The sequence below is a fragment of the Saccopteryx bilineata genome, chromosome 11, assembly GCF_036850765.1.
Source record: "Saccopteryx bilineata isolate mSacBil1 chromosome 11, mSacBil1_pri_phased_curated, whole genome shotgun sequence".
Taxonomy (NCBI): Eukaryota; Metazoa; Chordata; class Mammalia; order Chiroptera; family Emballonuridae; genus Saccopteryx; species Saccopteryx bilineata.
This window is the reverse complement of record NC_089500.1, coordinates 35,892,075-35,919,897: the sequence shown is the minus strand read 5'-3', so window position 1 is coordinate 35,919,897 and position 27,823 is coordinate 35,892,075. Positions and strand designations below refer to the sequence as shown.

The window sequence follows — 27,823 nt, the reverse complement described above, 5'->3', positions numbered from 1 at the left end:
ACCCAGAGGGGCATTCCGTAGGTTTTCCACGTGAGAGGAGATGGGGGGGCGCTGCAGTGCAGCGAAGCATCTGTAGGCACAGGGCCCTAGGAGGTGAGCTGGGGCAGGCGGGGGTGTTCACACTCAATTCCAAACAGCATCTGAAATAGGGACAGCTTTTGGGGTTGCCACTTCAGGAGTTAAAGCATAAATGGGCCCTGGCTGGTTGGCTCAGCAGTACAGCCTCGGCCCAGCATGTGGAAATCCTGGGTTCGACTTCCGGTCAGGGTACACAGGAGAAGCGCCCATCTGCTTCTCCACCCCTCCCCCTCTCCTTCCTCTCTGTCTCTCTCTTCCCTTCCCGCAGCCAAGGCTCCACTGGAGCGAAGTTGGCCCGGGCGCTGAGGATGGCTCCATGGCCTCTGCCTCAGGCGCTAGAATGGCCTCGGCAGCAATGGAGCAACGCTCCAGATGGGCAGAGCATCGTCCCCTGATGGGCATGCCGGGTGGATCCTGGTCGGGTGCATGCGGGAGTCTGTCTGACTGCCTCCCTGCTTCTCACTTTGGAAAAATACAAAAAAACCCAAAACCCAAAAAGCATAAACATCCATGTGTGAGAGAGTGCCTGTGTGTGACTCTTACTCTGGGAAGCTGGATATGGTCTCTGATGCATTTTCTGCTGTTATAATGATGAGGCAGTTTGGGTGTACTCATTTGAGTGCAAAGGGGAAGAACCAGGCTTATCTGAGACCCATTTTAGAGATAAGGTAGTGAAAAACAACTAAACAAAAAAATGACTTTAAAAATCCCAACCATGACAAGAATTCAGATGTCTTTCTGTCGAGGTACAAAATGTGCTACCCCAGACCAGTGCGCAGGGGCGGCCCTGGGGGGACCAGGGCGCCGAGGACCCAGCAGACCCATACCCACGGGTTCTTTTCAACTGGCTGCGGGGTATGTGCTCCTTCAAGTGAAGTCACACTTCACTGCATTTTGTGGGGAAGAGGATACGCTTTGGTGGAATGTGTATATTTTGGGATTCAGAGGCTACAAATTGTGAGGTTTACTGTACCATGTTGCTTCCTCCTACGTCCTGGATCAGCCAACACTGTCCCTTCCTTTCCCTTGCCTCTCAGTCTGATTCAACGTGGGTCGTTTCTATCCAAGAGGAGTGGAGCCACGTTGGAAATGCATTTTATCTGACAATAAAGGCAATTTACAAGTCTGGATGGCTAATCACCCCATTTCCAGTTTTCCCTCATATTCAATTTCACTCTTAAATGCTACATTTTCAGCACATTCCTTCTAAAGTCTCAGTGTGGCCTTCATTATGTTACTTCCCGTCTCCAGTGGCCCCTCTAATGGCCGGAGAAAGTTCAGCCACTCCTCCCTTCCGCTGGGGCCCTTGGCTGTCTTTTCAGCTATTTTCTTCTTGCTAGAAGAAATTATTCCAACCTTATTCATCTTTCTAGTCATTTCTCCCACCCTTCCTCTGTATTAACACACAGGTCCATCCAACGTGGTCGATTCAGTGTCACCTAAACACCTAGTGTTTTCCTGCCCGCCCCCCCCTGTTTCAGCTCCCACTGCCCAAGCCCACCTAAATGCCGGTTCCTAAGGCCTAGCCCAAATGTCACATGCTCGTGCTAAGACCATCACAAACAGGCACCAGTCCTGAGCACTGCTCCTGAACTCTGCTAACATAGTTCATATGAAGTTACTTTCCATGTGTAGTCAGTTGGTAGGGACTGTCAGTAGCATTATTACTGCCCTGTGGATAGCGGAATTTGGGGATCTGTCACCTCTCATGCAAATATGTCATAGAATACCAGGTAGAGGTTAACAGATGCCACCAAAAAAAATAATACAACAAAAGGTGCTTTTATCTTTTTGACATATACCATAAGAATGCCTTTTATATCTTTATGCGAAAATTATAGATAAAGTCATTTAGGATGGACGTTAATTTTTCATGTGTCCTCATAGAAATGTCAATCTAGGAGAAAAAAAAAATGCCCACAGATCTGGCACATGTCACCGCCATCAACTCCACCACCACCACAGCTGACCTAGTATTAGTGGAAAAGACAGTGATGGTCTTTATAAACTGGGAACTGTGGCTTCCATCGCCAGCAACCCCAAGTGGTTTACTCCTATTCTAAAATGAGGATATAATGGCATCCGCCGTGCCTGGGAGACTGGGGCCCTCTCTTCATTTCCGATGCAGCATTTAAGACTGAACTGCGCTCACAGCACGGATGGAGAGGTCTCTGCATCAGCAGGAACAACGCTCAGACCCTGGTGCTCAGCAGGGGTAGGGGTTCTGCTTTGGTGCAGGTGTCTTTATCCATCGCAGATTATGGGGGGACCTTTGCCTTTGGGGAGGTAATGTCTGGGTATGAGTAGCATGGGTGTTCAGAGACTCTCCCGGCTCCCCGTTCGTGACAGGGTCAGGGAGCACGGTGTGGACTCCCGAGGCTGCGGGAGAGCCGACACCCACCCGTGCCCAGAGCCTTGCTTCACCAGCGGTGCCTGGGTCGGAAGCTTTTCTTTCCAGCAGTTACACTTCCAGCATAATTCTCTCCTCCTTGCTCTTCCAATGCATGTCTTCCCTTTTCTACAATGCTCGGTGGTTCACTTCTTATCACACACAAGATCCCACTCTCTGAGATTAAAACAAGTGCCCTTGTTATTCATGCAGAGCTAGCCCAGGGCTCAATACAGAGCTTATTTATTGTAAATAATAATAATAATGAGTTCTCTACTTTCTAGATCAGTCTATGAGGCACACAGGATGGGGCAAAAGTAGGTCTATAGTTGTTTGTAAGGAAAATGATGCAATAATTAATGAATAATAATATAAGAATAAACTGTTTCATGTACTCACAGCTGTAAACCTACTTTGCCCCACCCTCTGTTCTTAGTGTGGCATGCATATCCAGGTGACTGCCATCTAACACAATGGCATGATTTAATAGTGGGGGTTTGAAGTCGGCTATAAAAGGTGCCTATCCTGGGGACTACCAGCTGGGATGATAGGAACCACCCATTTCCATGGTTCCTACATTCTCCAGAACATGGCCATCACCTTCCCTCTTTCTACATACTACATTAATTCCAGTTTGCTATTAATTTGTTCAAATATATGTAGTATGCTTATCGTATGCTCACCGAGCCAGTGTTTGAGTATACGAAAAGAAGTAGCTTGTGGAACTAATTGGTTGGGGGGGGGAGAAAAGCATCTAATTGAGATACAAGTTGGCAGTGTAACAACAGAAGTAGGAGCAAGGGTGAGCGGACGCACCAAGACTTTATTCAAGGTGTCAGGAGAAGAACAAATTCATAGGGAATTTCACCGAGAAGAAGGAAGAAGAAATGACCAGTGTCAAAGGTACATGAAAAACCCCACCAGAGACTCTGGCCTGGGGGCTTCGATGAGGAGATAAATGCTGGTGCCGTCTGTCAGACAGAAACGCAGAAGGAAGAACAGTCTGGGGAGAAACCAGGTTCAGTTTGAAAATGACTGAGATGATGGAGCTCCACGTTCTAACGATAGAATCCGGAGGGGTGAAGGCGTGGAGATCTCAAAGGAGAAGCGAAGAAGGCCGAAGAGGGTGGGCGGATGAGAAGGCAAAGAAGGAGAAACACAAGTGACCACATCTCATCACTTACAGAACAGAGCCATGCCCGAGTGGTGTCAAAGAAGCCAGGGGAGGGGTGAGGACGGCTGGAGAAGGAGTAAAGGTGGAAGGATGTCAGGAAGTCTGGAAAGGTTTGCATTTATGTCATAGTTAGGTCACTGGAGATCTCAGCAAGAGATCTCTCAAGATGACGCTTGAGTCAGCTGAGGGGAGCGGAAGCCCAATTCCAGTGAGGCAAAGCTAGAACGGGAGGCGAGGGTAGAGTTAGTGAGGACAGATAATCTTTTCAGGGTTACTGGCTGCAAAGTAAGGTGAGCCAGTTATTAGAAAGGAATACAGGATTGAAGGAGGCATGTGTGTGTGTGTGTGTGTGTGTGTGTGTGTATATATATATATATATATGACATGTCATTCATAGGTAATGTGTGTAAAATACTCCAGTTCTATGTAAGGTTTGAATTTTTATATATATTTTATATATATAGCTTGGAAGAAACTTGAAAAATGTGCCTGGGTATGTACATGCACCCATGTAACCCAGAGGCTGAGTGCACGTGGACCCTGGGCACATGGGCTCTCCTTTCACTGAAGACAGAAAGGAGGACACACACTCAGCTATTGCTCCTGCCTTCGCCATGCCATCAATCGCCATGTAAAGCAAAAAAAAGGAATCAATGCAGCTTATTATCCAGCAGCTAAAGCAAATATGGAATTGAAATATACCCAATAGGATACATGGCTTTGACTTTGAAAAGCTTTCTATTTCTATATAAAGGCAGACAACAAAGTCAAAGCCCAACTCCAATCTGTGGTCAAATCAAATGCATCATTGAATAGGGCTATTTTTTTTTATTTTCAGAATACCATCCAGAAAGCTTAACTTGACTGCCTACCCCTGGAACAGGCATTTAGCCTTCCTTTCCCCTATCCATTCCCTACATCTCTAACTCTTTTTAGTTGGAAGGGAACAGAGCACAGGGTAAAGAACCAATAATTTGTCAACAGTGGAAAACAACTTCCTCTCAGCAAATAGCTGCAAGTGAAAAATAATGCATGAGAATCTGTTAAAAGTACACAGCTCATTGTCATGTAATAGGCAAACAGGGTCACATGCAGATGGTTAGAGGATAAAAATTCAAACCTTACATAGAACTGGAGTATTTTATACACATTACCTATGAACTAATTTCTTTCCCTTGTGACCATAACTTTCTCTGGTACTTCCTAGGGATGAACAGAATATAAGAAAGAAAACGCACACCCCATGTTTAAGAAATAGCATAGTGATGGACTGGGGGCTTTTTGGTATGATCATGTTTCTTGGAAAGTCTTTGTTTGTTTCTTGGAACTCCCTATTTGTTGTCTATGGAAGAAATGACATGTTCACAACCCTTCACTAACGACCAAGGACACAGCTTAAGAAAAGTAAATGGTACACTTACTATGATATGTTTTTGGCTTAACTGGCTTTCTTTCTTTTTGAAAAAAAAAAAAAAAGTCAATTTAATAGCAGTGGTTACTAAACTTTTAAATCAAAGGCAGTGGGCCTGGAGACACCTGTTGATAAGGCCACATAGTTCCCTATCTATAGTCTAAAATCTATACACACCTATGGGTGAAAGTCTCCTGTTTCAAAGGCATATGGACAGTCACCAGAGAGATTCTGGAATACTTAGGCGGGGTAAAGATCACTTTGTTTCTATGCAAAAATGATTCAGGAAATATATATATTACAGATAAGCTTGATTTAAAATGGGGCTCACCTTTACTATGAGTTTTCTTCTCTAAAAGTCAACTTCAGGATGGCCAGCAATCCTAAGAGAGCAGTTTTGTAACCACGCTTCCTTGAACTTTGTAACTTTGCCTTCACTGCGTGCCCTCTGCCCTGTACTTCACATTTCTTCCCACACTCCCTCTCCCAGATAACAAAATCATTACAGCCTTAAGAAATCTTATTTATAAAGAGGCTTTTATACAAAGAGTTCATAACCCTGTCATGTACCCATCAGGGATATTTTCAGCCAAATAGAAATTAAAGTTTTATAATGACAAGGTGGCAATAAATGAGCCTCTATTTGATTAATGACACAAGGGCAGATGTGATTTACAGTCAAAATCCTGATTCTCAGATGCATACATTTCTTGTTCCGATTTTCTACACTGATGATAAGGACCCAAGACAGACCTGTGTCTGAATGGCCTCCAATTTCCAAGCCTCAGGGGAGGGAGGCAGAGGGGGTGCAGGAGGCCGCTTGCTGGGAGGCAGGAGGGCAAGTGGTTCTGAAAAGAACACTTGTTCAAGTTCTAGGGTGCTTCCACGGACTCAGAGAAAGAATATGCCATTGGGGCCGAGAATAAAAAGACCTTTCTGAACAAGGAGTATAATAATACATGACATATACATTTAAATAGTATATAACCCTCCTATTAATGCAATTTTATGCAAGTGTTATCTAAGAGTACAGATCTGAAGCAAAAACCATCCTACAGAATATTATAATAACTCTATTAACATTGTAATTGTTGAAACTTTTAATGGACACAGGAGAAAAAAATTTCTTGGCTTGGAAGGTTTCATTTAAAAAATAAATAACCTACATGAAACTGAAAGCAATTAGTTTCCAAATTACTAAAACACAATAATAGTTTAGTCCTTATTTCAATTAACAAGTGGGAACGTAGGTATATGGCTTACATAACAGAGTGCTCCTCAAAAGTTGTAATTAAAATTAATTAAATGTCAAACGTCTTAGGAGACCTCATTAATTAGTGAAATCTTGAGTGAATCCCTTTGAAGAGCAATTATTTTGAAAAGTAAATATCACTTCCAGATTAATATTTTTAGTACCAAAACTTGAACACGAATAGGTCAGCTTCATTTAAGAAAATCTGTCCTTTAATGCCTTCTCTAATATTAATACTTGACAGAGAGAAAAAGTCCATGGGCAAAATAAAATAAAAATTCAGAGTAGAATCAATTCTCATGGCCACTTTTGTCAGTTTATAAAGAAACTTATTTTTGTAGCTTTTTTTTTTTTTTTTTTTTTTAGACTTTGGGTATCACGTGAGGCCCCTGGTTCTCTGTAGGGTGGACACATCCAGGGCTGTGACATCTGGTAGCACTGTGACCTAGCCTAGCCATGCTTGAGAAAGAATTATTCAAGGCAACTGTAACTTCATGTTACTGGGGTCCACAGGATGCCGAGTTTTCTGCGGCTCCTTTTTTGACATTTTCTTTCTCTCTTTTTTTTTTTTTGTATTTTTCTGAAGCTGGAAACGGGGAGAGACAGTCAGACAGACTCCCGCATGCGCCCGGCCGGGATCCACCCGGCACGCCCACCAGGGGCTACGCTCTGCCCACCAGGGGGCGATGCTCTGCCCCTCCGGGGCGTCGCTCTGCCGCGACCAGAGCCACTCTAGCGCCTGGGGCAGAGGCCAAGGAGCCATCCCCAGCGCCCGGGCCATCTTTGCTCCAATGGAGCCTTGGCTGTGGGAGGGGAAGAGAGAGACAGAGAGGAAGGGGGGGGTGGAGAAGCAAATGGGCGCTTCTCCTATGTGCCCTGGCCGGGAATCGAACCCGGGTCCCCCGCACGCCAGGCCGACGCTCTACCGCTGAGCCAACAGGCCAGGGCCTCTGCGGCTCCTTTTTTGATTTCTCGTGATTACAAAGTTGGCTCCAGAGCTGGATAACTATTACATAACACCTAGCTTATCAAGTAGACATTTTATAGTCAGATGAAAAGAATGTTTTACTATTTCAAAACTTAATTAGGTTTTTGTAATATCTTGGAGACCTAGGAAATAAAATGATCAAACGCATACTTGGAATGTGGGGACAACTGGCTCTTGCCTGGGTTTCAGGGCCTTCGATGGTCCGGCTGTGGAGGTAGATGTGCCTGTCACCCCCATCAGCCACCATGCCTCTTTGGAGAGGCTTTCTACCCTAGTTAGAAAAGGACAGAGGAAAAGATTCCCCCCAAATCATTCTTTATCTGACCCTAAATCAGAATCCATCCTATGTCAAGTTACTGCTATTATTTACTGAATGCTAGGGAAGGTGTCAAGTACTTTGTATAACACAATGGTACAATGAGGAGGTTATTACGCCCACAGGGAAGGACTCAGGGAGGTAAAACATTTTGCACAAGGTTCGAAGCTACTAAGTAGTAGCGTGAGGATTCCAATCCATGTGTGGTTCTTAGACGCCAAGCTAGTCTCCTCTGATTATCTATCACATGCATTACAGAACTCTCTGCTTCCCATTCAGCGACACAGAGAGAGGGGACATGAGCACTCCCAGGATGCTTGGTATTTCCTTTCATGTTCTCATCAATTGTTCGGCCTGTCTCAGGCACAGACATACCAACTCGCGTCTGTATAGCTCAATCAGGCACTTACTGAACTAGGGCCAGTCAACAGGCATGAAATTTACCCTTTAATTCTTATTTTTCTCAATGCCATCAACACAGTATGCTCCGTTACAGGAACTTTATTTATGATGAACTTTCCGCCTTACACCAATGCACACGTGCTACGATCCATCTTGCAACTCAATTCCTACACCTCGTTTCTCATGGGCAGTGGGGGCATCCCTGTCCATCAGAAAGATTAACAATTTCTTCTTCAATATTGCAGTAAACCTTGGTTTAAACCAGCACTTTACAACCAAGAACTTCTTCTATGATTTCCTTTCATGAATCTCGGGAATCACTATAATGTCAACAACTAACCAAGACTAATTACACCTTTTTTTTCTGTTACTGAAGAAGACAGATATTAATTTCTGGGTTCTCAGCTCCCCAAGTGGACACTGCTGCTTCAGTGGTTTCAGAAGAGCTGTGATCCTGCAGTTTGATATTCACCGAACAGGTCAGAGGGGTCCGGAAGTCAGACATTCTATTTATAGAGTATCACGCAATAGAAAGTCTTCCCATCATTGCTCTCCAAAATGGCACTTCTAAAGAGGAAACACAAACAAAAACAGCTCCTGCAGACTGTCGCTCACAGAAGGTATCCGGGTAAATATTTTGGAAATAATCGCCAATACCCAGAAAACTGGGATTATGGAGAGAGGCCCACAATGTTATGAAATAGAAGTGTGTTTAGAATAAATGCATAAAACAGTAATGATAATCCACTTGAGACTGTCAAGTCATTCTGATTTGAGGGCACTTCGCACAATTTATGCAGCAGTGTCACCATTTAATGTGCTGGGCCTGTGCCCTCAGCTTTGGGCTCACCTGCAACAATTCTGCGGGATACAAGTGGCTGCTTCTCCTGTAAGCCTGGAACCAGAGCTGTTTACTTTTCCCTGAGACATTCCTGTTAGGAAGGGGATCATCTGTCATAGGCTGGTGAGGTAAGTGGCAATTTTGTTTCTTAAAAAACCATATTAAACAATCTTTACAAAAATATACGAGGACTATAGCCTAATTATAAATAGCCGTATCAAGTACACTTAACCCTCCGAGGCGCACTGTTTGACCCACAACCCCACTACCCAGGACACGGGTGGGGAAGCGCGGACAATCAAACCCCAGCCGACACCGAACGGCCGCGCAGGGCGCGCAGGGAGCATTCCCGACAAAGGGGAACAATGTCTCCCCGCTTTCACCAACAGAAACAAAGATGGTCAACATCTATTTGCTGGACAGAGAACCCAAATACGTTTTATAACTCAGGACATGGAAGCAGGAAGTGAAGAATAGAATTAGAGGAAAGGAAACAGACTGACATACCCTGCCCTGGGGTCACTGTACCCCTAGATCTCCGCGGGGTCACAGACTGCAGCAAAACAGAGTTCACTCGCCCATTACCAGCTCTGCTTCCCTTACTGTGAAAGACACACTTTCTCTGACTGTTCCATTGCTTCAGCACCTTCTGTTCCTAAAGACTGGGCCGGACCTGTCCCCTTCCCAGATACTGTCTCAGTTGGAAGCTGATGACCATCTTCAGTTATCAAGCAGAACAGCTACTGGACACATGGCATGTCCCTCCTCCAGGATTTACTCCACCGTAACTACCCAGAGAGTGTTTACTGAAGTCTGTGGGAGCACTCTGAATTGATGCCCCATTAAAGTTCCCTTTTGAAAATTACATGCTGAAGCCACATCTAACAATTGTGACGTCCTTTGGATCCCACATACATCCTAAAGACGGAAAACTCATTTCAGGATCACAGAACCAATAAAAAAATGACCTCATTTCAAATGTCTCATTTTTTAAAGTAAATTAAATGATTTCAGGTATTTATAAAAAAATCGTTATGATTATAGCATTCTGTAAACACTGGGCATGCTCTGAAAAGATTCTCTTACGTCGTAAGAAATTACAGCTTAGGCTGGAGGCCAAAATATTTTCTTTCCCTGTAAGATTTGCTTTTAGTTTCAAATTTAACATTTTTCTTTTTAGTATCAAGATAGAGCCTCAGTATTTATATTCTTACTAATCTTAAGATGAGCCACAGGGGGGGAAAAAAACAGCAACTAGTTTCCTATATTTAGATCTGATTACATAAATGACTCTGGGTGTGACCATCATGGATGAGTCAATCAATCAGTCAATAAACACCAGTCTCCACTATGTGCTGGGTCGGTCCAAAGTTCTATAGGAACAGCTCATGGGGTCAGGCCTCGAAGCTTCAGGTTACATCAACTACAGCTGAGTTGAGATATACTTGAAATTGCCTAGAGTTCGGTACTTACTTGCCAGAAAGTGTGTTTTCACTTTTTACCTGTTTTTTGGGAACACTCTCTGACATGGATAAAGGGACCAATGACTAAGCCCACCAAGACTTCCCCCAGATACTCCACAACCCCTACTGGGTACAGAGATCTCTGAGCTGGGGCCTTACCGTCACTGGGAGATCCTACAAGGAGCTGGAGAGAGTCTAGAGCTGCAGTTTCTGGGGAGTTCTTAGGTCCTAGCACAAACAGCCAGGGTGGGTCCTCTCTCAGGAAACTGCGACGAGGGCTCTGTGTGGGTGGCTGCGCAGGACGCCTGACGAAGAGCTGCCCGATGTCCCGGGCTGTCCATCACCCGGCTCCAGCCTTCCAGCCACCACTGCCCTTCTTCCACCCGCGTCCACCCCGTTCCGCTGGCCCAGCTCAACTTCCTGTTTCTCCTCACCTGTCAGCTTCCACACCTTGGCTCATGCCATTCTGAAGTGCCATTCTTTCTCATCTCTCTGCTTTTCCAGTTCGTACAGAGTCTCTCAGCTTATTTAAAATGTCATAATTAATCTCCATAGAACCTTCTCTCATACATTATCCAATTAGAAGTTTCTTTCCCCTCCAACTCCCACACACATTACCCACTGTAGCTCTCTTTCATTAACTACCACACTTTAACTTGTATGATAGTCATCTCTGTTCATCTCTTACCTTCCCTGTAAACTGAAAGGTACTAGAAATCAGAGTCCACGTCTTACTGATGATGGTCACATTTCTAGCACCTCACCTACTAAGTGATTCTGTGGTTTTGAAACGGGGCTCAGCACAGCTCTCAGGGTTCCAGACGGGTGTCCCGAGACCACCTGGTGGGGGCAGAGACCACTTAGGGGCACAGGGAGATCCTTTCCTCCAGTCTATGCTTCCATCAGAAGGGTTTTTATTTTGTCTTCTATTTATTGTGTAATATGTTTTTTTTCTCCCTTTCAGGATTCTACTGAAGATAGAAAAAACAAACAAAAAACAACCCTGCAACAGATATTGTCAAATAAATGAAGAGAATTACACCCAATGCCTCTAGTGCTTTCTCCTTTCAGATATAATGAAATCCAACAATCAGAAATGAATAGCAAATGGTCAGAGTGCCTGTCAATCAAAGACCATGGTCAAAACAGAGGGCCCTTTCTCCTCTCCTATAATGACATTAAAATTTGATAGAAGCCCCCTCAAGCTCTGAGTTATATTTAAGGGACTAACCGAGTTACCCTGGCACCTGGCTCTGCTCTGGCATGTGTGTGTGTGTACATGAGCACACCCACTACACTTTGATCCCAATGTAACCTCAGGGATACAAGGAAGAGATATAAATTATGCTGATGTCTCTTGATCCTCCTCCCCAGCCCAAATATACATCTACTCCTCCTTCAGTCTTGCTGGTCACTGTAAGTGCCACTAATATCCACTCTGTTGCTCAGGCTAACAATCTAGGAGTTTCCCTTGATTTTTCTCTTTCCTTCACTTCCCTCATCCAATTGATCAGTAAATATCATCTACAGTACTTCTAAAACATATTCCAAAGCAGCCCATTTCTGCCTGCCCACCAGCCTACCAGCTGCTGTGGCTCTGGGCACCGTCGCTCAGCCCTCTGGTACTATAATCCCCTCTTTCTTGTCTCCTGGCTTCTGCTCTCTCCTCCCTATTATCCATTCTATAGGCAGCCGAACAAGTCATATTTAAACCTCTCCTGCTCAAACCTCTCAAGGAGTTTATCAAACAGAAGAGTAAAACCTTAATCCCTAACTGGTAAAAAATAATCTAGCAAACCTTAATACTTCGCTCCATGTTAAGCAAATTTGCTCATTCTGATAATCTTCTGCTGGGCAGTCATCCTCTCTTTAGAAAAGAAAACAAGTTAGTGGACGACTGAGCCGAGATGGAAGGGGCGGCAGGTCACTCAGCAACGGAAAATACTTACGGCTTCCGATTTGGGAGGCACTGGAGGTGGAGGTAGGGCAATCTCCGAAGACTTCATTGCTGGTCCCAGAGTCCCGGGGGCGGGAAGAGGAGAGGTTGCACATTTGGACCGGACAGAACCTCTAAACTGATCACACCTGCTCTTCTCACTCAGGGAGCGAGAGAGAGGCTGGTGGCTGGGGTTGCTGTCCTCCAGCCACAGCTCTTCATAGGGAAGTTCTGACTTTCCTGGGACGCCTGTTGATTCTTCACTAGATTCTGGGAAAAGGTAGTCGCTCCCACTGTCACCCGAGTCCTGGTAAGGGAGGATGTCATGAGGGAAGGGGGCCCACTCTCCCCCGAGGTTCCTACAGCCATGGAGGTTCACCTCACTGTTGCCATGGAGATTGTTACCATACACACAGACAGAGAGCCGATGGAAAGACTGTGTGAGCTCATCGCGAGCATAGCTAAGGGAATTGGGCATGTGGTTGTGGCCAGAGCACCGGCCCTTTTTGGGGCTCTTGCAGTCCTCATTCCAGTCGGTTTTCACATCACGGACTGCCCGTGAATACTCATCGATGTCGAACTGCTCTTGACAGATACTCAGCCAGTGATGGACCAGGGTTTCTGGCCATATGTCCCCCTTCACCAGGTGTTCTGGGAGACTAAACTTGGGGACAGTCAAGTGCAAAGGGAAGTGCATGGGGAGGATCTTGTTATTTCGCAGCACACAGCAAACCACTACCGTCTTGGTCTGGATGTTGACGAACTTATAGCGGTGCCCCTCACGGATGAAGTGCAGGTCGTACGGATTTCTCGGCGGAGGACTGGGCACAGTCACATTCACAGGAAGCCTAGTTTTCTCCACAATGTTGCGGATGGTGTGCTCTCCCTCCTGCATCTGAAGCTCCAGGGGACTTCGGGTGCTGAATCTGCCCTTGCACTGGAAGGGAAGGCTAATGCTTTCGTTGGTCCGGTGATTCATGCAAATGAGGCAGGGCATTTTGCCTTTTCCCAGCTTGCTGATGGAATTGAGCTTCCCGATCTTTTTGAAAATTGTGTTGAGTCTTGACTTTTCCTTAAAAGTCTTTGCATAAAGGATTTCTGCCTGCCCCATAAGAGTGAGTTCATCCCCAGTACACAGAGTGATGTTGTAAACTTCAGTATCCTCATTGCATTCACCGGAAGCAACCTATGAGAGGAGAAATCAAATTTGAGGTTAGTATCCTTCAGTCTATTCACACAGAGGAGCAGAGAACTTTCCTCTTAGGATACACAGGCACATACACAAAGGAGAGGGAGGTGTTGCTCAGTATTAAATTTAGTCATTCCATTTTTAAAATAGTATTTATATGCCTAAGAATAACAAGATGACATTAGTTCAGATTTTTAAAAATATGCTTTGTTCTGAAAAAAAAATGAAATCTATTCCTTAGTAAAAATTGTGGAAATAGGCCCTGGCCGGTTGGCTCAGTGGTAGAGCATTGGCCTGGCGTGCAGAAGTCCCGGGTTCGATTCCCGGCCAGGGCACACAGGAGAAGCGCCCATCTGCTTCTCCACCCCTCCCCCTCTCCTTCCTCTCTGTCTCTCTCTTCCCCTCCCGCAGCAGAGGCTCCATTGGAGCAAAGATGGCCCAGGCGCTGGGGATGGCTCCTTGGCCTCTGCCCCAGGCGCTAGAGTGGCTCTGGTCGCAACAGAGCGACGCCCCGGAGGGGCAGAGCATTGCCCCCTGGTGGGCGTGCAGGGTGGATCCTGGTCAGGCGCATGCGGGAGTCTGCCTGACTGTCTCTCTCCGTTTCCAGCTTCAGAAAAATACAAAAAAAAAAAATTGGGGAAATACACAGGAATAAGACAAAAAGAAAATAACCCCATGAGCCTAGGTCACAGATAGCTCTGGTTAATGGTTGATCAATATTCTTCCAGTTCCTTTTCCTGTGTAGCAGCCTGTCATATGGATAATTATTTTGGGACATTAATATTTCATTATATCTTTTCCAGTTATAAAAATTGCTATCATAAACACTACTAGAGAAAATTCCTTTTTTTAAAAAAAATATTAAAATTTTACTGAATTTTCTAAAATTGGAATTGGGATAGATGTTCACTGAAAGAAAGATTAGAAAATACAGATACTCAAGTGAACACATTCTATATACTCTTAGCACCAAAGATAATCTATGTTAGCAATTTTATGTAAATAGAAAAAAGAGATGTATCAATCTACCTTAGAGATATAATTTTGTTGCTGAGTTTCTCACTATAATTGATTCATTTTCTTATGTATACATAGATAGCATCAATTGTAAGACTGATCTAACATATGCCATTATATATGATGTGCCTTCATTTATTTGACCAGTTCCTTATTGTTAGACAGATGGGTTTTCCCAATGCTTAGCAATTATAAATAGTACTACAGTTAACTTTTTTTGGTGTGTGTGTGTGTGACAGAGACAGAGAGAGGGACAGATAGGGACAGACAGAGAGGAAGGGAGTGAGATGAGAAGCATCAATTCTTTGCTGCGGCACCTTAGTTCATTGATTGCTTTCTCATATGTGCTTTGACTGGGGGGCTACAGCGCACTGCGTGACCCCTTGCTTAAGCCAGCAACCATGGGCTCAAGTTGGTGAGCTGTGCTCAAACCAAATGAGCCTGTGCTCAAGCCGGCGACCTTGGGGTTTTGAACCTGGGTCCTCTGCGTCCCAGTCCAACACTCTATCCACTGCGCCACCACCTGGTCAGGCTACAATGATCATTTTTATAGTTCAACTATTTCCTTGGAATAAAGGTTCAGAAGTAGAATTACATGGACATGGCTATCTATAGGTTTGAAAAGTCTAATGCGTATTGCCAATAGTGCTCCATCAATGTTATCCTTATTTATACTTCTTCAAGTTTATAAAATTACCTGTCTCCTCTGCTAAATAAGTTTGATGTTTACTAATATTAAAGGTAAAGCATACATCCTGTATTTTTATTTTGAATAGCTTTGATTACTGGTATGGCAAGTATTTTTTGGTATTTATGTGTCTGGCTATTTAGATCTCTTCCTTTGTGAATTGTTTATGTGTGTCTTTCACCCATTTTTCTATTGGGATAGTCATCTTATTGATTACTTTTTATGTAATGTGAATATCATTTATACTACATATTTTTCTATTTGTTGCTTGACTTTCAGTTTTATAGCTTATAGCTTCTTAAAAGTACTAACGTTTTTTTCCTTCTAAGTAGCAAACATTTTCAAAATTTTCCTTTGTAATTTCATCCTTAGATATTATGCATCTATTAGTTGAGAGAATACAGATCAGTGGTTTTGAACTGGGGGTAATTTTACCACCACCTGCTAAACCGTGGGAACATTTGATAATGTTTGGAGACACAACAAAAGATTATCCAGTCCAAATTTCAATAGCACCAAGGCTGAGAAATATTGATATAATTAACCAATGTTTTCTTCTAGAATTTTGATGGTTTTGTTTATTAACCATTTAATTTATTTAACCACTATTTCTTTGGTGGATTAAGGTAGAAATCTACCTTTAGTGTTTTAAACAGTTCACCGAGTGTCCAGTGCACTCCCTAAACAAACATTCCCTTCACATATTAGAAGTGTCCCTTTTATCATATACTAAATTTATAAAACATGTACACTCAAATGTATAAATACATATGTGTCTATTTTGGGGCCATTTTATCCTAATGACTTTTCTTCCTATTTTCCCATCAAAATTACACTTTTAATCTCTATAGCTTTATCTTACATTTTCAGATCTGAAAACAAAAGGCCTCACTTTTGGTTATTCTGACACAAAACATTTTTGGGTGGTAAGAAACAAGAGAATCAATGTCAAAAGTCAAGTGACACACTTAGAGAAAATATCTGCTACAAATATCACAGGCAAATTATATATATATATATATTCTTATATAAATTATATATATGTATATATATATATATACCTAATACATAAGAAACTTTAAAAAATGTCCAAAAATCCTCCAGAACAACAGGCAAAAGTCATGAAAAAACAATTCACTAAAAGTTGCACAATGGACTTATAATCTATGAAAAGATATTCATTCAACTTTTATAATAAGAGACATGTAAATTAAAATTACATTGATACCATTTCTCACAAGGAACAGTCATAAACATTCAAAAGCCTGAGACATTGTACTCAGTAAGGCTGTGGGGAAATGGGTACTCTTATTCATAGCTGGTGGAAATGCAAAATGGTGCAAGCTCTGTGGTGAAGAATTTGGTAATATCTAATTAAACTAAACACGTGTTTATCCTTCTACCCAGCAATCAAACTTCTAGCAGTTTGCCCTGAAGACAGTCCTTCAACAGTATGAAAATCCATATGGACAAGCCTACTCATTGTAGCAGGCGGTAGGGGAGGGAGGAAGCTGGCGGAAGCGACACAGGAGTAAGGGATACCACTGTGAGTATACTTTGCCATGGAGCTTTGACTTTTAGGAGGTATGCTAAAGTTCTACATATTCAAAAGTAAAATTAGCAGAATTAGAAAAAACACCTTAGATTTGAATACAAATGAAAACAGATGAATCTAATTATATTCCAAATGAATAAACTACGCTGGAGACATAACCCAAGTAACTCAGGAACACTGCTTTTGACTATATGTTACTAGTAGGATATGCCTACCCCTGCCCCCAACTCCCAACAAATATTGTGTTCTTCCAAGGTCTGCTTTGCATAGGATATGCATACAGTGATTTTGAAACAACTTCCTACATACTGTAGGACTGAACAAATAAGTAAATGTATTGATATTTTGGGAGCCAGAGAATTCTCTGTGGAAGGAAGGACAGAAATATGGCTTTGGAAAAGACAAGAAAGAACTCCATGGGGTTGCACTGAAATTAGTTATCAGCATTAACTCAGCATTTTAAGAAACTACACATGAGTCTGTTTAAGGTGACTTAATGGACTCAAAGTTAAGTACTACACTTTTTTTCAGTAAGACCTCAACTCAACTGTGCTTAACTTTAGACTCAGTACTGTATTCACCTTGTCTTCATGTGGATCCTGTGCTTCTACACTGTAGGAAGTTTAGAAATGTAAACAAACAAACAAATACATTTTAACTTTTTATCTGAAATAACTGCAGGTCTGCAGAAAAGTTGCAAAGGTAGTACAGAGAATTTCTGTATACCCTGAAGCTTTTCCTATTAACATCTTATATAACCATGGTACATTATGAAACTAAGAAACTAACATTGAGCCTGACCAGGTGATGGTGCAGTGGATAGAGCGATGAACTGGGATGCGGGTCCTCCAGGTTCAAAACCCTGAGGTCACTGGCTTGAGCACGGGCTCACCAGCTTGAGTGATGGGTCGCTGGCTTGAGTGTGGGATCATAGACATGACCCATGGTCACTGGCTTGAGCCAAAAGGCTGCTGGCTTGAGCAAAGGGGTCACTGGCTCTGCTATAGTCCCCCCCACGCCCCCGTCAGGCACATAAAAGAAAGCAATCATTGAACAACTAAGGAGCTGCAGTGAAAAATTGATGCTTCTCATCTCTGTCCCTTCCTGTCTGTCTGTCTCTATCTGTCCCTCTCTCTGATTCTCTGTCTCTCTCTCTATATATAAAAACAAAACAAAAACAAAAACAACTAACATTGATACAATACTATTATCTCACAAGCTTTGTTTGGATTACACTAATTTTTTCCCTCTCCTGTCCTTTTTTCTGTTTCAGAACCAAACCAGGCTACTACACTGCACCTAGGCCTTTGATCTGTGAGCTTCTTGGTCTTGCTTTGGTTTTGGGGATCTTGACAGTTTTGAAGAATACAGATTAGTTTTTTTTAAAGCTAACAAATAATTTATAAATGACAGTATTTGGCACATATGAAGGTTTTCTTTTTTATTCTCTTGACTTGGGTCACCAGGAGTCCTTATAAAGATTCATTTGCTATTAATTCTAACTTTTGGGTTATCTTGAAGGCTTTTACTTTCAGCTAGCATCTAGTTAAGCTTATAACAATATATATCAAAGGTCAGGAAACTATTGCCCAGGGTCCAAATCTGGCCCACTACCTAACTTTGTAAATAAAGTTTTATTAGGATTCTGCTATGCCATTCATTTATGTAGAGTCTATGGCTGCTTTCACTCTATGACAGTGTCAAGTTGCTGCAACAGAGACTGTATAGCCTGCAAACTCTAAAATTACAGAAAAAGTTTGCTGGCCCCTGGTATATAGACAAATGGAAAGAACTATGGCCTTTGAAAATTAATTGGCACAATACAATTAATGGTAAAATACTATTAACTAAACTACACACTGAGTTTCAATTCTGCTTTTATTGTGAGGTGGGCTCACAGGAAGTATTTTACTTTTTAGAATGTTAGTTTCTTCACCTATAAAAAGGGAATACCACTATCTACTCTGTAGGCTAAATCAATGTGTGCAAACAACTTCTTACATTGTTTGCATATGGTAGGCTTTCAATAGTGACCATTATTGTTACTTATATTAATAATAAAACATTTTCATTCTTACAATTGTTTCACACTGCCTTCCACATCTCTGTACTTTCATGTTGGTTTCTATTCGATCCACTACTGTTTTCAAGCCCAAACCACTACTACTTCTATGCATGTTCTTCTCTTCTGCACTGTGAATCGTTCAAGTTTTTTATTGATGTTTTATCCCAGAATAAGACTTAATGTTAGAATAGGTCCTGAAATATCATTACAGTTATGTCTCAAAGGAAGTGAATGTACTAGTCTTGAAAACGCTCAGCTGCATTGCTATGCTTCCTTCTGATTGAAACTTTGTGAAAAACTTGGCAGTTCATCCACTTGGATCAGGATGGAGACAGGGATGTTGAGAGGCAGGGTTCTCATGAGACTTGAGAAACACACACGTTCACTCTCAAACAAACTAGTTCCAGCTAACATATAGGAAAGCCAACAGCTTTTCTCAAATATGAAGAAATAATAAAGTAGATGTCATTTAGCTCTTTAAATTGATACTTACTATAATTTTCCTAATTTATCTTTATAAATATACTCCTTTCAGAATGAATAAATTACAAGTCTAGTAAGTACCTCACACCAAATGAATGGAATGAGAATGTCTACACAGCTTTTGAGATACAAATCAGACAGTACGTGCACAGATTAAACAGATGAAAATTATCTCTTCTAAATGGCACTCTGGGCACATTCAATAGTTTTGTCAACATTTTTGTGTATGTGTGTACTTCTAAAGGAAGTTATTCCTATTCCCATACATAAAAATGCATAACATATGCGAGTACATCTGTAATTTCATGCCCTCAACTCTGATATCATCATTAATGTGAGCAACTAGTTCTGAAAAAAAATTATGAGACTAACGTACGGACCAATCTTGTGATCACTGTCAATGACAGATGGAGATATCTCATAAATAAATGTTCTTCCTTTGGCAGTTGAGCCAGTCTCTTCTGGTTTCTACAGATGTGATTTATTTGCATAATTTCTTTCCTTTTTAATTTTTTTTAATAGCAAAAGAAACAATGTGTTCTGTCTAAGTGCTCTGGTATGCATGCCTGGTTAACATTTCCAGTTTCAATGTTTCCTGAGAGGAAGTAATTCAAAGTGTGTTATCTAAACAACTCCAATAGGTCTAATCCAGGAAACTATCAGGGTTTTACTCTTCATAATAGCATTCAGAATTAATACTCTATGGTCAAGCAACATTTTAAAGCACTGATAGAAAACTTCACACAGATACATACACACACACTTTCTCTAAGAACAGTTGTTCTGAAGATCGAATATGTAACACAGATTAAAATTTCATATCTTGGGAAAAATCAGGATTGATCTGACTGATCCATAAATTAAATAGACAACATTTGATTAGTATTAGCACATTTCTTCCCAAAGTTCAATTTTTGTAACTCTTTCCTTTGGGAAAATGGCAGAAAATGAGAAAGAAAGGGTATGAACAGTTCCGATAAATGTCAATCCTGAGCCTGACCAGGCAGTGGAGCAGTGGATAGAGTGTCGGACTGGGATGTGGAGGACCCAGGTTCAAGACTCCAAGGTCACCAGCTTGATTGCAGGCTCATCTGGTTTGAGAAAGGCTCACCAGCTTGGACCCAAGATCGCTGGCTCGAGCAAGGTGTTACTCGGTCTGCTGAGGGCCCATGGTCAAGGCACATATGAGAAAGCAATCAATGAATTAAGATGTCGCAACGAAAAACTGATGATTGACGCTTCTCATCTCTCTCTGTTCCTGTCTGTCTGTCCCTATCTATCCCTCTCTCTGATTCTCTCTCTGTCTCTGTTAAAAAAAATAGTCAATCTGGAGTGTCTTTTTTTGTTTTTTGTTTTTTAACAGGAAATAGGGCAAGAATGACAAGTACAATGGCAATGATTTAATCTGTGATGCGCACCAGATGACTTGCCAATTGGTGGTTTTTCAGAGGAGGTCTTAAAACCTCAGATGACATAAAAAGCACCAGTCTGTCTTCAAACACTGAAATAATTAACTTCACAACTGTATCCAATTTGTCATTCTGAATAAATCTTAAAAACAAATGACATCTGATTCATAGTAAGAAAAGCATGCAATTTTTGAAGACTGAAAATAAAAATAAAAATGAGCTACCTCTAACTTCATTCACTTTTCATTTTTAAAATTCAGTCTTACAAAAAAAAATTCAGGTTGCACAGTAATCAATAATTTCTGATCTCTCTGTATGAATATAGTCATGCACCACATCATGAAGTTTCACTCAACAATAGACCACATGTGTGACAGTGGCCCATAAAATTATAACGGAGCTAAAAAATTCCTATTGCCTAGTGACAACCTAGCTGTTATAACTTCCCACTGCAACACACTGCTGATGTGTTTTTGGTGATGCTGTTGTAGAAACCTACTACACTGTCAGTCATATAAAAGTATAACACATACAATTATATACATACATTGTACTTGATAATGACAATAAATGACTGTTACTGGTTTTTACTATACTATAGGGGTACTTGGGTTACGACAGTCTCGATATAAGACATTTTGAGTTTATGACGCTCACTCCCATAAAAACTTTAAAAAATTGAGATGTGAGTGTTTTGGCTTACTCCGTTAGCGTTATGCTTACAGACTACATGGGTGAACTATTGTATATAGTAGTTTGATTGCATGTGGTAGAAGAATATGCAGTAACGTGGCATATGAGTGAGGGAATTGGCGTCCCCCAGTAGGCTGACCTATGCCATTTTTTGGCTTAGTTGTGTTTTTATGTTCTAGATCATGATTTTACAACTGTGTTAGGAGAGGTAAGTAACTTAGGCTAGGATATGTTATGGCTTACACCAAAATTTGGGTTACGTCACTTTCATAAGAACAGAACTGTGTTGTAACCTGAGGACCCCCTGTATAGTTATTATTATTGTTTACCACTTCTCTCTCTCTCTCTCTCTTTTAATTCAGTGAGAGGAGATGAGGCAGAGAGACAGACTTTCACATGTGCCCCACCCAGGATACACTTGGCAAGCCCACTAGGGGGCAATGCTCTGATCATTAGGGGCGTTGCTCTATTGCTCAGCAATTGAGCTCTGTTTAGCACCTGAGATAGAGGCCATGGAGCTATCCTCAATGCCCCAGGCCAACTTGCTCCAATTGAGCCATGGCTGAAGGAGGGAAAGGGGGGGGGAGAGAGAGAGAGAGAGAGAGAGAGAGATATGAGAGACAAGATGCGATGGGAGCTTCTCCTGTGTGCCCTGACTGGGAATCGAACCTGAGATGTCCATGTGCCGGGCCGATGCTCTACCACTGAGCCAACCAGCCAGGGTTTACCATTTCTCTTGATTGCATCGTTTTCTCTTGTGCTTGATTTAGTCTTGTGTTGTTTTGTATAGTAACATGTGGTGGAGACTTATAATTTAGGAGCAACAGACTACACACAGCCTAGGCGTGTAATAGGCTGCACCATCCGGGTTTGTGTAAGTACATTCTATGATTACACAACGATGAAATCACCTAATGACGCATTTCTCAGAATGATATATATCCTTGTTAAATGGCACATGGCTGAATAGCCAAGAACAAGGCAGTAAGCTTAAAGACCTCCGCGCAGTTGCTGATGTCAGGGCTTACAGTAAAACCTTTCGGACCTGAACTCAGTGCACTTGCTCCTATCCAGTCACAATCCCATCCAACCTGCTTACTAGTTCCCAGCCCACAGTGGGATAGAACTAAAAATTAAGACTAGAAACACAGACTGTTAAGGCAAGAATTCTAGAACAAACATAAGAGGCAACAAACAAAAAATTTAAATGAGACCGTAAGTAACCACAAAACAGGGTTTGTAGGGCCTCTCCATATAAAGGCAAAAGTCATACAAGTCTCAGGAGATGAGGGTAAGTTTTCAATTTTGTTCAGACACTTCCTTTAAGACGGCAGAAAACTGCAATACACGTACATTTTAAGAAATTGAATGGAAATGAGAGTCATTTCAGGCAGGGTTTTTGTTAAAATTTACAGCTACCCCATAAGCTGGCTATTTAGAATTACTCATGCTCTAGAGGCTCCAGAGAGGCGGTAGAAAATGCCAGAGCAAATGATCCCTATCCTTTTGAAAACTCTCGAGAAAAAAGTGTCTTCCTGACATTATTATAATCTCACACCATGAGGAGATTTCTCTTCTGAACTATCAAGATAGAAACTAGGAATATATCTTAAATGAGGGATGATGGTTATGATTAAACTATACTCTTAACACAGAACAACAAACTAAAAACAAAACAAAACAAAACAATTCCCAAAGAACAATAATGTTTCAGCACCATTATTTTGAATTACTTTACAGGACAACTTTGGGACCACCAAGAATGCGCCAAAAAAAAAAAAAAAAAAAAAAGGCTACTAGTAAGCTGTTTTTGCGTTTTAGAGGACAAACGCAATCAGAAAGATGGCAGAAAGTAAAATAATTATGACAAGAGCAGAATCACAAGCAGTCGAAAACCTCCCCGTTAATGTATTTTCAAGGCCTCCTCTGTAGTTTGTTCTGCTAAAATGAGTAAAGAAAGTAAAATAGGTTTAATTTGTTAACTTCATTATGTAGGGAAATAAGCAGCAGTTTAACTCGCTGGCAGAAGAGGGAAGATCTTTAGTACTTCAGGGCTTTTTCAGGAGCAACTTTAACTAGGATAACTACTATGTTAAGATAAAAGGCACACGGATAGCCTCAAATCCATGACTTGGAGGAGAGAAAGCTGATTCTCAGTAACCTGAAAGCCTTAGGAAAGAAAAATTCAAAAATTCAGCATCAAGTTGCATGAATCATATTAAAGTTTAGAACTTTTGTTTATTTATTCAGTAATGTATTTTAGCCACTTTGATATATCGTTAACATTTTTTTTAAGCAACAACACAAGAACTCAACTCTAGTCTTGTTTCTCTATTAATACTGGTTAAGATTCTGGGTTAATATTTTACAGCAGTATTTTTGAAGGGGTTCATTTTGACATGTGCTAAGCTAATCAGGAACTACACGGATGTTGACAGAAGAAACATCAGGTTAACTCATAGGAATTCATTTTTAAAACACCGACAAGGTACTCCGGTATGAAATCGGATGCAAAAATCTACACGTATAACATTCATAAAAGCTGCCAAATCCTGTGTATCAGATCACAAATGTTTTAGAAACTCAAAAACAAAAGGATTTGGTTAGGTAATAATTATTTAAAAAAAATGAATTAAATATGCAAATTATTGTGTCAGTGTGAAAAACCATTCTAATCACAGTTGTAAGCCTTAGCAGAAAGATGACCAGGTTGAATTAGGAGACCTAGCTTTGCTGCCGAGTAGTTCTGTGGCTGCTTGTGAATCAACGAAGTCAGCTTAGTGTTCATATTTGTTACAAGAGGGAACAGGGCTAGGTGACGTGTAAGGGCCTTTTAAAATTTATTGATGATAAAAACTCCACATCTGTAAACTTCTACCCTGTTAGATTATCTATAATATTTTATCATTTTATTCTTGGTCATGTCTCTCAGTACTGAGAAGCTTAGCGATCCCTTAAGTTGTCCGAATGTTATATGATTATTTTCCTATTAGTAAAAAAAGACAACCTTGACATCCTTCCTCCCACAAATGGCAGCTCTGCTGCTAGACACTGACATCCCTGCCAAGAACAGGTGTCAAAGCCAGTAATCAGGAGCTGATATGCAGGTGACAGGATTGTCAGTTCAGCTCCCTTCCCAGACCACATGGTAATGGTTTTTAAGAGCTCCCTGCATGCTGAAGTGCTAGGCTTCACATCTGACTGAAAGCTCACATGTCCTGAGTGGGGCACTTTTCCCCATTGAGAGAATGCAAACTTGTTATTTTGCCTCTGGGGAAATATCTATGTGAGAACAGCTGAAAGCTTGGACCTTATTAGCTGGAACAAAAATAGCAACATTATAGCATCCAGATTAGGGTATTTGGGTTCCCTCTGATTTGAGAGCTGTAATTTTAATGTAGAAAGCTTTTGGGCGTCAGCAGTCAAGTCAGGATGCCTTTTACCCACTTAAAAAGAGTTGCGAGCCTCCTCAAGCCAAATCTGAAGGCTGCCCTTCCCTCCTCTCTCTCCACAAATGACACAGTAAAGACAGAGCTTAAATTAAGACTTAATTTGTTAGTTATTATTTTGATGGCAGAAAAATATTGTGTGGAAAAATTTCTCATCATCACTGGGCTGAGTTTGAAAGGTCAGAAGACATTGGAAACTATTCACTCAGTACCAGTATAATCAGTTTCCAAATAAGTATTTGAGGTGAAGGGGTATTTGGAAACAACAATAACAGCAACAAACAAGATACCATGTTCTAAATATTAAGAGACTTGCTATCAAGTACTAAATAAAGAGTGAATGAAATAATTTGTGGTGGGCTTTTTTTTTTTTTTTTTTTTTTTTGAGAATGTGAAACTTATTTTAGTATGATTTTATGTTTTAAATCAGGGATTGGCAAACTTTTCCTTACAGGGCCAGATAGTAGTAACTGTCTCTGTTGTAACTCATCAACTCTGCTGCTGTGTCGTGGAAGTAGCCACAGACAACACTAAATGTACGTGGGTGGCTGTGTTCCAATAAAACTTTACTGGCAAAACAGGTGGCTTCCCCCAAGACTGTAGTGTGTTAATCCCTATAGTTAAGACACTTGGAAAGCCCTTTGGTGCCTTACTTCATTTAATTCAAACGACAAATCTATCACGTAGGTAGTGTCACTCCCATTTTGCAGGTGAAGACACCTGGGCTCACGGGGTCATGTGATCTGCACGTGGCACAGTCAATGTCTGAAGCTGGGATTTTCAACTCAGCTCTGATCCAAAGCCTGGGTTACATGACACAGTCTGGTGTGCTTTTTAGATAACAGCAGCTTGTTTAAAGAAAGATATATGTCAGAAAAATGTTGGTGCTGCTATTTTTCTTATTAAAAGGTAGAGGAACGAGTCTTTGGTGGGGAAGGCCAACTCAGAAATAGGGTGTCTTCTGGTCTTCCGGGCAAGATGGCAGCATAGGTAAATGTGGTACTCGCCTCCTCCCACAACCACATCAAAATTACAACTAAACTACAGAACCAGCATCATTCAGAACCGCTTGAAATCTGGCTGAACGGAAGTCCTACAACTTGGGAATTAAAGAAGAATGACAGGAGGGGTGGGGACAAGACTGGGCTGGTTCCACACCCAAATCAGGAGAGATATCTCTGCTGTAGAGGTCCTCCCCAAGGAGGAAGGGGCCCCAGCCCCACACCAAGCCCCCCATCCCGGAGTTTCAGTACCCGGAAGAGAAGTCCTCATCATTTCTGGATGTAAAAGCCAGCAGGGATTGAGGCAACGGTGAAGGAGAGCTGCAGAAGTCCTAGGCAGCTCCCCTTAGCAGCGGTTGCCGGGGTTGCGACCCACAGGTTGAGAACTGCTGCCTTAAAGGGCCCAGACACAGATTCCCTCTGAGTTCCAGTGCAGGGGCAGCAGCTTTAAAGGCACCAGGGACATATGGGAAGGACTGGATTGTCTGGCACCACAGTAAGAGCTTGGGAGGCACATTTCTGACAGATAAAAGTACTGGCAGAGGCCATTGTTCCTTTTCTGAGGCCCTCACCACAGAGCTGACAGGCATATCTGAGTCTCTATCAACCTGGCTTACACTGCTCACCCTGTCCAGGTGATTTCCTGAGACCCCTCTCCACCAACTTGTGGGTCTGCCCAAGCTGTTTCCAGAGGCTTTTTCCAAACAAATGTCTTCTCTTGCCTCATGCTTCAGACTTTCCTAAAATCTTCAAACAAGCAGCATCTGGCCTCTGAGTACCATGTACCTCACGTTAAGTGGCCCCAGGCTTGGCACTAACGGCAACCAAGCGTGGTTCACAGCTGGGCACCTCCAAGCCCAGCACCAGAACAGCTATCTGCACACTGCTCTGTAGCTCACGCCAGGGGCCCCAGGCAGGGCAGCGGTGGTGGCTGACCTTGCAGTCACTCCTAAGTGATCATTCCTACCAGAAATACTTCTGTCATTTGGCTTCTGGGACATCTACTGTACTTGCTTCACCATCTTTCTATCATCTCACTGCTACGCATTTCAATCCGCCCTCTAGACCCCAGCGGTGGCCTGTGCCAAGCTCAGTGCTCACTCTCCTCTCTGTTATCCAGTCTCCAGGGCAGAGCTTCTCAGCCTCGGCTCCACTGGCAGTTTGCGCCAGATCGTCCTTTGCTGTGAAGCTGTCCTGTGTACTGTAGGCTGTTTCGCAGCATCCCTGCTCTTTTCCTACCAGGTTCCAGCAGCACCTGCACGCCGCCCTCCGCGAAGCTGTGCCAATCCAAATTGTATCCAGACATCATCAAATATCCCCTGGGGGTAAAAATCACCTAGGGTTGAGTACCACTAATGTAGGTGAACTCAGCTAACCCTAGGGCTTCAACTGCCTTCTAGGAGCAGATGAGCTACAAACACATGATCGAAGCTCAGACCCTGCCGCAAGCTCAGACTTGTATCTTCAACTGTCTTCTCTGTCATTATTTAGAGGTCGTATTTGACTTGTTTATTGTGTGCCACTCCAAAAGATTGTAACCTTCTGGCAGGCAGGAACTTGAATAATCACTACTTATCTCCAGAGCCTAAACAGTGTGGGGTATACAGTTGGTTCTCAAAATACAGTGTGTCCGTCAAGTCATGGTGCACCTTTGACCAGTCACAGGAAAGCAACAAAAGATGATAGAAATGTGAAATCTGCACCAAATAAAAGGAAAACCCTCCCAGTTTCTGTAGGATGATGTGGCAGCATGTGCGCATGCGCAGAAGATGACGTAACACCATGAATACAGTGGAGCAGCCCACGGCCATGCCGGTCGAGATGTGGACAGTACAGAGGAAAGTTCAGTGTGTTCTGTGGCTCGCTAAATTCGAATCCGTGACCAAAGTGCAATGTGAATATCGGTGCATTTATAATGAAGTGCCACCGCATAGAAATAACATTACTCGGTGGGATAAGCAGTTGAAGGAAACAGGCAGTTTGGTGGAGAAACCCCGTTCTGGTAGGCCATCAGTCAGTGACGA

The 27,823-nt window shown here is 42.3% G+C and overlaps 1 protein-coding gene across 2 annotated transcripts in view; it reads right to left on the bottom strand.

Annotated features, from left to right (window-relative positions):
* Positions 1-27,823, bottom strand: part of GAREM1 (GRB2 associated regulator of MAPK1 subtype 1) — a 199,201-nt gene that overhangs the window by 8,882 nt on the left and 162,496 nt on the right. For both annotated transcript variants that reach the window (XM_066246166.1, XM_066246167.1), the window contains exon 4: positions 12,264-13,436. In XM_066246166.1, the coding sequence (XP_066102263.1) occupies positions 12,264-13,436 (1,173 nt within the window). The remainder of the gene's footprint in view (positions 1-12,263; positions 13,437-27,823) is intronic.